Here is a 12,662-nt window from a genome sequence, read left to right on the forward strand (position 1 = left end):
CCGGCATTTTTGTATTTTTAGTAGAGACGGGGTTTCACCATGTTGGCCAGGATGGTCTCAAACTCCTGACCTCAGGTGATCTGCCTACAAAAGTGCTGGGGTTACAGGCATGAGCCCTGGCCTGAATTAGAATTTGATTTAGTTTTGCTTATAACTAAACTATATGCACAAACTATAGAATTTGTGTTGACCCTTGAACAACACAGGTTGGAACTGTGCAGGTTCATATATACACAGAGTTTGTTGTTGTTGTTGTTGTTTTTTGAGATGGAATCTTGCTCTGTCCCCCAGGCTGGAGTGCTATGGCACGATCTTGGCTCACTGCAACCTCCATCTGCCGGGTTCAAGTAATTCTCCTGCCTCAGCCTCCCGAGTAGCTGGGACTACAGGCATGCACTCCCATGCCTGGCTTATTTTTTGTATTTTTAGTGGAGACGGGGTTTCACCATGCTGGCCAGGCTGGTCTCGAACTCCTGACCTCATGATCCACCCGCCTTGGCCTCCCAAAGAGCTGGGATTACAGGTGTGAGCCACCACGCCCAGCTACACAGAGTTTTAAAAATAAACATATCAGAAAAATTTTTACAGATTTGTGACAATTTGAAAAAACTCACAGATGAACCACATAGCCTAGAAATATGGAAAAAATTAAGAAAAAGTTATATCATAAATGCATAAAAATATATGTGTTAATCGACTGTTTCGTTATAGGTGTGGCTTCTGGCCAGCAGTAGGCTATTAGTATTTCAGTTTTTGGAGAGTCAAAAATTATATGTGGATTGGGCTGGGCATGGTGGCTCGTGCCTATAATCCCAGCATTTTGGGAGGCCCAGGCGGGTGGATCACTCGAGGTCAGGAGTCCGAGACCAGCCTGACCAAAAAGGTGAAATCCTGTCTCTACTAAAAATAAAAAATTAACTGGATGTGGTGCCACATGCCTATAGTCCCAGCTACTCCGGAGCCTGAGGCAGGAGGATCACTTGAGCCCAGGAGGTGGAGGTTGCAGTGAGCTGAGATTAAGCCACTGTACTCTAGCCTGGGTGACGGTGAGACTCCATCTCAAAAAAAAGAAAAAAGAAAAAAGAAAAAATTAGCCAGGCGTGATAGTGGGCACCTCTAATCCCAGCTACTTGGGAGGCTGAGGCAGAAGAATTGCTTGAAACAGGGAGGCAGAGGCTGCATGCAGTAAGCTAAGAGTGAGCCACTGCACTCCAGCCTGGGCAATGGAGTGAGACCGTGTCTCAAAAAAAAAAAAAAAAAAATTATACATGGATTATCAACTGTGTGGGGGTCAGCACCCCTAGCCCCCACATTGTTCAAGGGTCGACTGTAGTTTAAGAAGCCAGAGCTGACTAATGGTTACCTTACTGGGTAGCAGAGGTCTAGGAGATGTGTCTGGACTATTCTTTTTGAGGGGGGAGGATTGCTAATTAGGGGCACTGAGAGGTCACAGGGCAGATCTCACAGGTCTCAGCCTTTGAGGGGTCATGGACAGGAGAGCTGTCCCTGAAGCCGGGGCTCGTTTTCTTTCCCTCTCTAGGATACAGGCTCCCTCTTCTGACAGTTACTTGCCCAGGGGGAATGAAATGCCCGGGCTACCTACTTGACTCATTTCTACCTCCACTGGCAAAAGGAACTCACGGCACTAAAGAAGTAAATGTGTACAAGCAAATTCTGGGGGTCAGACACAAAGGATGGATCACTCATTTGAGAAACACAATGCATATATAATTCAGCATCTAATTATTGGAAAATTAAGGACCTCAAAAGTATGCCAATGCATTACAATGCCCTAAAACACTGCTTCTCTAAACCTCAAGATGCACCAAAGTCATCCAGATGACCTTTTTTTTTTTTTTCAGATAGAGTCTCGCTGTGTTGCCCAGGCTGGAGTACAGTGGCGCAATCTCAGCTCACTGCAACCTCCGCCTCCTGGGTTCAAGTGATTCTCCTGCCTCAGCCTCCTGAGTAGCTGGGACTACGGGCGTGTGCCACCACGCCCAACTAATTTTTGTATTTTTAGTAGAGATGGGGTTTCACCATGTTGGCCAGGATGGTCTCAATCTCCTGACCCTGTGATCCACCCACCTTGGCCTCCCAAAATGCCGGGATTACAGGCATGAGCCACCGTGCCCAGCCTGGAAGGCTTTTATAAAAGCAAAGTTTTCTGAGCCTGTCCTTAAAGTTTCTGGTTCGGTACGTCTTGGAGAAACTTGATAATTTGCATTTCTGACCAGTTCTCAGGTTACGCTGATGCTATGGGTGCTGGGACCACACTTTGAGAACCACTGCCCTTCAGGATTAGTGGAAAACCCACATCAAAATTAACCAATATGGAGCAGTTAAACCACTGTGAGGGTGTGTACGTGCAGGAATGAGACACACGAAGTTGCGTAGCATTTTGCAGCCCAAATCTAGAATATCAATGAGAGTTCTCAGTAACCTCAAATAACTTATGAATCTGAACTTACGAATACCACATTTTAGTGACCCTTAATGACTCTCATTTAGATTAAGTCCCTCCGTCAAATGCAAAGATAAGGGTCTGTATAACTGGCCTTCATTTCCAGTAATAACCAAAGAAAGAACTTTCACTTTTCCATTAGTTCTTCGGCCAGCTGGTTTCTCCACTCACGGGTCAAGAGAATTCTGGCCTGTGATGGAATATTCATGGCTTCCCAGAGGGTTGCCCCTCGGATAGTTACTTCCTTCTTCTCTTGTCTCCTTGTAGGCCTGTTCCTATGTCAGCCCATATAGACTCCCCTCTCAAGCATTCCTGCTGGTGTCCAGGGGTCTTGCTGCTGGAAGTTCTGCCAGGTGTCTAATCTAAATCCTTCCTGTCATTGTGTAGGCACTTCCTGTTGCCTGGTCCTTGCTAGATGGCAAAGGGCCTGCCGTAAATTTGCGCTGTTTTCCAGTCCACTCCCGATCTTCCCCCGTGCCTTTCCCCTCGGGACTGGGCTCCTGTCCCCAGGGTGGACACCCACCTGATGACGTAACCCTTGAGAATCCCGTTCTGGTGGCTCTCGGGAGGCGGCTGCCACTGGATCATGATGGACTGGTTGGTTCGACCGCTGGCAATGACGTTCTGTGGAGGGGCCGTGGGGGGCTCCTCGGGGAGGGAGACCCTGGATCACAAAACACCAGTGCTCTTAGTCTTGGAGTCAAACCCAGGAATTTAATGGGGTATGAGGAGGCTGAACCCTGGCCTGCTCTGACACTGGATAATTCTGTACAACTGCTGTGTGCATTTGGGCAAGTCACCTAACCTGAGACATATATATATATATGTGTCTTTTAAAAACTGTGAGGCCAGACGCTGTGGCTCATGCCTATAATCCCAGCACTTTGGGAGGCTGAGGCAAGAGGATCACTTGAGGGCCAGAGTTCAAGACCAGCCTGGGCAACATGGCAAGACACTGCCTCTACCAAAAAAAAATCCAGTGTGGTGACTTGCACCTGTAAGCCTAAATACCTGGGAGGTTGAGGTGGGAGGATGGCTGGAGCCCAGGAGGTTGAGGCTGCAGTGAGCTGTGTTTGTATCACTGCACTCCAGCCTGGAAACAGAAAGAACTAATGTACATGTTTTTGGTGCTGTTGAGGGGTGTAAGTTTCAGTTTCCTATTTGTCAAAGAAGCTGCTGTTGGGGCTGATGAGGTCATGAGTGTCCAAGCATTCTAGAAGCAGAAGTGTTGGTCACATCCCAGTGACCAGCTGCTGGTATACTTTAACTAGGCCTCCTTTGCTAGTCAGCTGAGCCCCGGGCGGAAGCAGGGCAGGCATGGCGTATGGGGGTGAGAGCCAAGGGCACCCACCCTGCTTCTGGAGCCAAGCACGACAGCATGTCTTTCTCTGGCATTGCTGGCGGATGCTGGGTTCTGCCTAAGTGTACTTTTCACATCACGGACACGTGTCCATTCCAAACAAAAGTCAATTATTTTTGATCGATGTCTTTCCCTTTTTGTTTATGTTTTTGCTTTTTGATGGATAGTTTTCCTAAGCATGCCGCTCACTCCCATGTTTTATTTGAGACGGTTTTGCTCTTTTGCTGAGGTTGGAGTGAAGTGGTGGGATCTCAGCTCATTGCAACCTCCGCCTCCCAGGTACAAACGATTCTACTTCCTCAGCCTCGAGAATAGCTGGGATTATAGGTGCCTGCCACCAAGCCTGGCTAATTTTTTTTTTTTTTTGAGTCAGAGTCTCGCTCTGTTGCCCAGGCTGGATAGAGTGCAGAGGAGTGATCTCAGCTCACTGCAAGCTCCGCCTCCTGGGTTCACGCCATTCTCCTGCCTCAGCCTCTGGAGTAGCTGGGACTACAGGCGCCCGCCACCTCGCCTGGCTAGTTTTTTGTATTTTTTAGTAGAGACGGGGTTTCACCATGTTAGCCAGGATGGTCTCGATCTCCTGATCTCGTGATCCACCCATCTTGGCCTCCCAAAGTGCTGGGATTATAGGCTTGAGCCGCCGCGCCCGGCCTAATTTTCATATTTTCAGTAGAGACGTGGTTTCACTGTGTTGGCCAGGCTGGTTTCGAACTCCTGACCTTAGGTGATCTGCCCGCCTCAGCCTCCTGACGTGCTGGGATTACAGGCGTGAGCCACCACGCCCAGCAATCTCCATCATTTTAAGAAAGCTTTGTGGGAACGCTAGCAGGGCCTGGCGTCGTGCAACATGTGGCTATGGAGATCTCTGTAGATACTGTATCTCTCTGGAATTTTGCATCCATTTAACGATAGTACGATAGTAGCCCATGCAGATGTGGAACGGAAGGAGGTGAGCCTTTGAGCTTGCACAGCTCCCAGTAACCGGGATGACTACATTTGGCTGGTGCTCACCGCGTTCCCCAGCGCCGTGATCACATCACCCCATTTAACCTTTGCAACCTCCTGGAGAGGTGCTCACCAGGATTGCACTCTCCTTCTACAGATGAGGAAGCCTAGAGAGGGCCAAGAGCTGAGCCAGAATCTGCCACATTGGTTTTGGCTGCAGCCCCTCCCCGTTGGAGTCTTGGTGATGCCCCTGTAGAGCGCCCGCCCCTCCCCGTTGGAGTCTTGGTGACGCCCCTGTAGAGCGCCCGCTGCCCTCACCTCTCGGTGTCTTTGCTGAACTGTCCTTTCCCCACGTCGTTGACGGCACAAAGACGGAACTGGTAGGAGCGTGCAGGAACCAGGCCCTTGACTGTCACTGAGGTAGCTTTGGGGTCCACACTGGCCAGGAGTATAGTCCAGGGGGCATCTACAGGGACAGTGAGTGGGGCAGAAGTGGGCATCTTGGGTGGGATGGGGTGTGCTTCTTACTCCCCACTCCCAGCAGGGTCCAGCCTCATTGGGGCTGGCAAGAGACAGCCTCCCCAGCTTGGTCCAGGAGTGGCCCGCCATGCCATTTTTCTAGGTCCCATTAGCTCACACGACCCTGGGGAGGAGAGGATGGGGGCTGCCGGAGCAAAGTAAGGGCTCATGGGAACTGAGATGCCTTCGTCTCCCCCACTACCCCCCACAAATTGATAAGCTTTAGGCAAGCTGTGTTTAAAATGCCATTCAGTCTGGGTATGGTGGCTCACGCCTGTAATCCCAGCACTTTGGGAGGCAGAGGCGGGCGGATCACCTGAGGTCAGGAGTTTGAGACCAGCCTGACCAACATGGTGAAACCCCATCTCTACTAAAAATACAAAATTAGCTGGGCATGACGATGTATGCTTGTAATCCCAACTACTTGGGAGGCTGAGACAGGAGAATCACCTGAACCTGGGAGGCGGAGGTTGCAGGGAGCTGAGATGGCACCATTGCACTCCAGCCTGGGTGACAAGTGTGAAACTCCGTCTCAAAAATAAAGAAATAAATAAAAATAAATAAATAAAATGCAATTCAAATTATGCCTGCTAATTTGATTTGGGGAATACATAAATAAATAAATAATAAATAAATACTGGCCATTTTCTTTGCAGCTTCTGCTGTGCCAGGCCCTAACTTAAGCACCTCTTGTGCATCATCTCTTTCAACTGTAACAGGGCCTGACAGGCAGATGCCTGTGTTTTTTTCAGAGATGGGGAAGCTGAGGCTGCCAGAGGGAGGACTCTGCTCAAAGGCCTGGAACTAGGAAGCAGGAGAGCTGGGACCCCAGCCCAGGGCTGACTCCTAAGTCCAAGCTTGGGCAGGGGGTGCTGGAGGTGACCACGGGAGCCTTACTGTTCTCCGACATCTCCAGGATGTAGCGGAGCAGGGGGCTGTTGCCGTCAAAGGGCTTGGTCCACGTCAGATTGATGGCTCGTCTTTCCACGGTGCTGAGAGTGGCCACTGGGTGCTCGGGTGCGTGGGGCAGTTGCCTGGAGGAGAGAGACACGTGGTCAGGCACCCCTACGTGGTCTGCAGGCAGGTGACAGGGGCACTGTAGACACAGGTTGTGTGGGCCTTGCACGTCCGTGATTCCACATGCTCAGACATAAAATGTGGACTTCGGGCCATCTACCTGGAGATTTTTCTCTCTGGAATCAGAGCCCTCCAGCTAAAGCCATCCTCATACACCCCTGCTCTTGATGGGGGTCCTAACTGAGCTGAGAGAAAGGTCTGGAAGGATGCTGGGGGTGTGTCCTGAGCAAGGCTGAGCAGTTCATGTCACGTGTGGCCTGGGGATCTGACAAAAGGGACTTGGCTGGCTCTGAGCCTCCCGGTTGCTATTGCCTGGACCTCCTCTGCCCGGGCCTGGGAGGGCTGCCCTTACCTGACTCGCAGGTGGGCACTGCGAGAGTCGTTGCCTCCCGCTGAGATCACCCGACAGGTGTACGTGCCGATGTCTCCCGACCACGTCTGTGAGATGTGCAGGGAGCCGTTTCTGTCCAGGCGGATACGGGGATTGCTCTCCACGCCCAGGGTGGCCCCGTCCTTCTCCCAGATGTACCTAAAAGAAAGAAGAACCTGTAAGTACAGAGGGAGAGGAAGGTGCGTCGGGAGTGGGCTCAGCCTGAAGCTTGTCCCGAGAAAATAGCTCCAAAGCTGGGCAGAGGACAATTGCAGGCAACAGCCGGGCAGGACACTGGGATGGGGGAGCAGGACTGTTGGAGGCCAAGCAGTCTGGAAGCCCATCGTTCCTCTGGGGGAGGAGGGTGCTGTATCCGGGAGAGTGGACACAGTCAGTCATTATTGGTCTTTACACCTTCAGTTCAGGTTGGGTCAAAGTGTTGCTGCTTCTGGCCAGAAGCGACGGCAAAACACCCAGTGAAAGGTATTCTTTTGAAGAGGTTAAAAGATTACAGCTGGAAAAAGGAATTCAAGTTTCCGCATAGACTACATTTCGGAATTAGTTTTATGAGGGGAATCATGATATCAATGCATCAGTGTGACAAATTGACTTTAGTGTCCAAAAAATCACTTTAGCTTCGGTCAGTCAATACAAACGGGGCTTGAGAAATTACACACGCACCAGTGCCTGACAATAAAAAACATCTTCTCTGGATTTGTTCTTGAGGAAATAGAACCATTTTCATTGTCATCAACATGCAGGGAGTGCCAACCCCGGGGGGGCAGGATACCACGCAATGACCCCAGGGAAGGTTGGCCTTGGTTCTCAGCACAAGTGTGAGGAACCTCGTGGTGGCTGAGATGCCTGCAAATAGCCCCGGTCAACTGGGGTACAGGGTGGGGGCCTGAGCTGCTGGCTCCCAGGACTGTCTGGGTTTACGGAATGTCAGATAACTATGGAGAATGAATCTGTAATTTTTTTTTTTTTTTTTTTTTGAGACGGAGTCTCGCTCTGCCGCCCAGGCTGGAGTGCAGTGGCCGGATCTCAGCTCACTGCAAGCTCCGCCTCCCGGGTTCCCGCCATTCTCCTGCCTCAGCCTCCCGAGTAGCTGGGACTACAGGCACCCGCCACCTCGCCCGGCTAGTTTTTTGTATTTTTTTAGTAGAGACGGGGTCTCACCATGTTAGCCAGGATGGTCTCGATCTCCTGACCTCGTGATCTGCCCGTCTCGGCCTCCCAAAGTGCTGGGATTACAGGCTTGAGCCACCGTGCCCAGCCGAATCTGTAATATTTTCAACCTAAGTTTCAAAAGCTGAAACAGGCTGGGTGTGGTGGCTCACACAGGTAATCCCAGCACTTTGGGAGGCCAAGGTGGGTGCATCACCTGAGGTCAGGAATTTGAGACCAGTCTGGCCAACATGGCAAAACCCTGTCTCTACTAAAAATACAGAAATTTTTAGTGCACGGCAGCACTGCTACACTCAGGAGTCAGACTCTCAGGCCAAATGCTGGCTTTGCTACTTTCCAGCTTTGTGATTTTGGGTGAGCTCATTTATTAATGAATTTATTTATTTTAGACAGAGTCTGGCTCTGTCGCCCAGGCTGGAGTGCCGTGGTGCAGTCTTGACTCACTGCAACCTCCACCTCCCAGGTTCAAGTGATTTTCGTGCCTCAGCCTCCCAAGTTGCTAGGACTACAGGCAAGCACCACCATGCCCAGCTAATTTTTGTATTTTAGTAGAGACGGGGTTTCACCATGTTGGCCAGGCTGGACTCTTAACTCCTGACCTCAAGTGATCCACCTGCCTCAGCCTCCCAAAGTGCTGGGATTACAGGCGTGAGCCACCGCGCCTGGCCTTGGGTGAGTTTATTTAACCTTGCTGGGCCTCACTTTCCTCACCTGTAATATGAGGAAGCTAACACCACCCACCTCATAGCACTGCTGTAAGGATTGTGCGAGCTGATATAAAATAGAGTAGTGCCTGAACCATGGCAAGCGGTCAGTAAAAGTTAGCCATTGTTATAAATTTTAAATGATACAGTATATTTACATGAATGGTATATAGCAATCTATTCAGCCATCTGTTTTTATTTTTTATTTTCTTTTATTCTTTTTGAGACACAGTCTCACTCTGTCACCCAGGCTGGAGTACAGTGGCATGATCTTGGCTCACTGCAACCTCCGCCTCCTGGGTTCAAGTGATTCTCCTGCCTCAGCCTCCTTGGTAGCTGTGATTAAAGGCCTGTGCCACCACATCGGGCTAAGTTTTTTTTTTTGTTTTTATTTTTAGTAGAGACGGTGTTTCGCCATGTTGGCCAGGCTAGCCTCCAACTCCTGACCTCAAGTGACCCACCCGCCTCAGCCTCCCAAAGTGCTGGGATTACAGGCTTGAGCCACAATGCTTGGCCAGTCATCCTGTTTTTAAAGCTGCTTTTTGACTCAATAAAAATATCATAAACTCTTTTTGATGTGACATTTCCACACCATGATTTTTTATTGGATGCACAATGTTTCAGTACAGCTGCTTTGTAATTTCACTGATCCCATAATGTTGGACATCCAGTTTAGCTCCTTGTTTTCCAATATTATAGTTAAAGCTGTGGTCCTTATGGCAAAATGTTTATAACCGTTCCAAATCACTTCCTCAAGGACAAATTCTCAGCAGTGAAATTGTTGAGTTAATTTTTAAGGCTTATACCTATTTACATATCAACAACAATAATCACCTTCAAATTCATCTCTTTATTTAGAAAGGACTTGCCAGCACTCATAGGATGGGCAGAATTTTACTTAAATGCAAATTCAGTTGCAGAGAGTAATTCCCATGTAAGAAATAGCCTATGGCAAGCAGACATTCTTTGCTTCAGAATGTGGTGCTTTAGGAAGCAGAGATCATTGCCTGTGAAGTATTTGTGCCAAAACAACTGAACGTGAATCTAATTAGCAGTTACTGCAATCAAATTAGAAATACAGGGGATAGAAAAACAGGTTAACAACACTGTGAGAAAGCAGCCAGGCAAATCCAGGATGTTGAATATTCCATAGCAGGATCAACAAACTGTGGCCTGCTGCCTGTTTGTGTAAATAAAGTTTTATTAGAACACAGACATGCCCATCTGTTTATGCAGTGCCTGTTTATATATGGCTGCTTTAGCACTATAAACAGAGTTGAGTATTCATGACAAGACCATACGGCTCTCGTAAAGCCTAAAATGTTTACTTTTTGGTCCTTTACAGCAAAGATTGCTGACCTCTGTCTTCTAGAACCTGGTTTTTCCAACAAATCAATTATGTGAAAACAAAACAAAACAAAAAGACAAAAATAAAAAAGAAGACTTTTCAACAAATGGTGCTGGAAAACCTTGACATCCATACGCAAAAAAAAAAAAAAAAAAAAAAAAAAGAGAAAAGTCTAGACACAGATCTTACACCCTTCACAAAAATTAACTCAAATTGGATCCCAGACCTAAATATGAAATGCAAAGCCATAAAACTCCTGGAAGATAATACAGGGGAACATCTAGATGACCTTGGGTTTGACAATGACTTTTAAAATATGACACCCAAAGCACCATCCACAAAGGAAAGAACAGATAAGCTGGATTTCATTCAATTACACATTGCTGTTCTTCGATAGACACTTTCAAGAGAATGAAAAGAGAAGCCACACACTAGAAGAAAATATTTGTAAATGATATCTCTTTTTTTTTTTTTGAGACGGAGTCTCTCTCTGTCACCCAGGCTGGAGTGCAGTGGCACGATCTCTGCTCACTGCAAGCTCCGCCTCCTGGGTTCACACCATTCTCCTGCCTCAGTCTCCCGAGTAGCTGGGACTACAGGTGCCCGTCACCACGCCTGGCTAAATTTTTTTTTTTTTTGGTCTTTTTAGTAGAGATGAGGTTTCACCGTGTTAGCCAGGATGGTCTCGATCTCCTGACCTCGTGATCCGCCTGCCTCAGCCTCCCAAAGTGTTGGGATTACAGGCGTGAGCCACTGCGCCCGGCCTGTAAACAATATCTCTGATTAAGCACTGCTATCCAAAATCTACAAAGAACTCTTAAAACTAAGCAATAAGAAAACAATCTGATTAAAAAATAGTCATTGACAGATGCCTCACCAAAGAAGGTACAAGAAGATTAATAAGCAAATGAAAAGATGCTGTATATCATATGTCATTAGGAAAATACAAATTAAAACAACAATGAGATAGCATAGCTATTAGAATGGTCAAGATCCTGTAATCCTAGCACATTGGGAGGCTGAGCTAATTTTCTTTTGTATTTTTAGTACAGATGGGGTTTCACCATGTTGGCCAGGATGGTCTCGATCTCCTGACCTCGTGATCCACCCACCTCAGCCTCCCAAAGTGCTAGGATTACAGGTGTGAGCCACGGCCCCCGGCCAGAAGTGTTTTTTTTCTAGAATTGTTTTGGAGGTTTTCGTGCTGGAAACCTGCACCTGCCCAGGCCCTCACCCCTGTACCTGCTTAGGTCATCACCCCTGCACCTGGTTCTGCTCTGAGGACGTGTTACTCAGGGTTCAGCGGCACCACTTCAGTCTGATGTGGTTGTTGAGATCTTTTCTATTAGGTTGGTGCAAAAGTAATTGCAGTTTTGACCATTCCTTTCAAAGGCAAAAACCGCAGTTACGTTTGCACCCACCTAATAGTCTGCTTAGGGAACCCTGCTGTGTTTTGCAGATAGAACAGGATTTTCAATCCTGGTGACACATTAGAATCACTTGGGGAGCTTTTTTAAACTTGCTGAGGTCTGGGTCCCATTCCATCCCCAAGACCTACCTCAAGACGGAGGGCAGAAGGGATGCCCCCGTTCCCCCAGTCCAAGGAAGACAGACTGGGGTTGGAGCTGCTGGGGTGGCCTTGGGCATAGACGTTGCCAATTTTGGGGGGGACAAAGGGATGATTCTGCTCTCCACCCCCCATCTTGAAAAGATGGTCCTAGATGATTAATTCCTTTTAAGGTGAGGACCCCCCTTTAGTAACCTGGAACAGGGATTTCTGACCTGTAGGGTCACTGGAAGGGTCTACAGAGTGGGTCTGCAGGTTACTTGGCAAGAGGCCCCCGAATCCCATTATGCATCGTAATTGTCTAGAGAATGAATACAATGTATGTCTTTCTCAAATGTAAGTTGACACTTTTATAAATAAGTCATCTTTATAAAGATGACATTTTTTATAAATAAAATCTGATTTAAAGTGTACTGAATTTCAGAATTTCCCTATTAATGAATGCTAAAAGTATAGCTACTACATAATGAATGGGCCCGAGGTGCACAGCAGTATTCTATGTGGGTTCTCTCCCAGGACCTTTTTTACAGTTGGTATGTTAATTTTTTAAGAAAAATCCATTAAACCCAGAAATAAGCATATTCTGGAATCTCTGTCAACAATCTTCTAACTATTAATACATCTACATAAATTTTTGCATTTGTGCTAGCGTCACGTGATGACTGTCTTAAGTGGTCAACACTCAATGAGGTGTTTCTCAAACTGGGGCCGCTGATATGTTCTCTGAGAATCGGTGTTGGCCAAAGGCCCCAGCCCCTTGTATCAACCTGGGTTCCCGGAGTCTCATTTGGTGTGGCGGTACAGACTGTCATAGGCCCAGGGACCACCAGATGGCGCCCCAGGACGCAGCTGCCTCCAGCATGAGGAGGAGGAGGAGGAGGCCATTTCTCCCAGTGCAGGAGCTCCGGCCCCTTCCAGCCTCGATGCCAGTTGCTTTGACAGTGATATTGCTCATAAAATAGAGAAGCAACACGCAAGGAATATTTATTTCTAAGGAAGCAGTTGCATTTCCCTCAGCATTCTGGAGCTCAAGGAAGAGAAGGCAGGGACGATTTCCTCCTGGTTTTAGCTTCCAAAGCCTTGGGGGTGGGGGTAGGGTTTGGTTCGGGTGCTTGGGAGA

At 48.1% G+C, this 12,662-nt stretch overlaps 1 protein-coding gene across 1 annotated transcript in view; it reads right to left on the minus strand.

Annotated features, from left to right (window-relative positions):
* Positions 1-12,662, minus strand: part of SDK2 (sidekick cell adhesion molecule 2) — a 122,259-nt gene that overhangs the window by 91,193 nt on the left and 18,404 nt on the right. Inside the window, exons 9-12 of the mRNA XM_011936630.1 lie at positions 6,718-6,894; positions 6,186-6,322; positions 5,088-5,235; positions 2,988-3,128 (exon numbers count right to left, since the gene is read on the minus strand). Coding sequence (XP_011792020.1) covers positions 2,988-3,128; positions 5,088-5,235; positions 6,186-6,322; positions 6,718-6,894 — 603 coding nt within the window. The remainder of the gene's footprint in view (positions 1-2,987; positions 3,129-5,087; positions 5,236-6,185; positions 6,323-6,717; positions 6,895-12,662) is intronic.

This window comes from Colobus angolensis, unplaced genomic scaffold (assembly GCF_000951035.1).
Source record: "Colobus angolensis palliatus isolate OR3802 unplaced genomic scaffold, Cang.pa_1.0 Scaffold1, whole genome shotgun sequence".
In the NCBI taxonomy this organism is placed as follows: Eukaryota; Metazoa; Chordata; class Mammalia; order Primates; family Cercopithecidae; genus Colobus; species Colobus angolensis.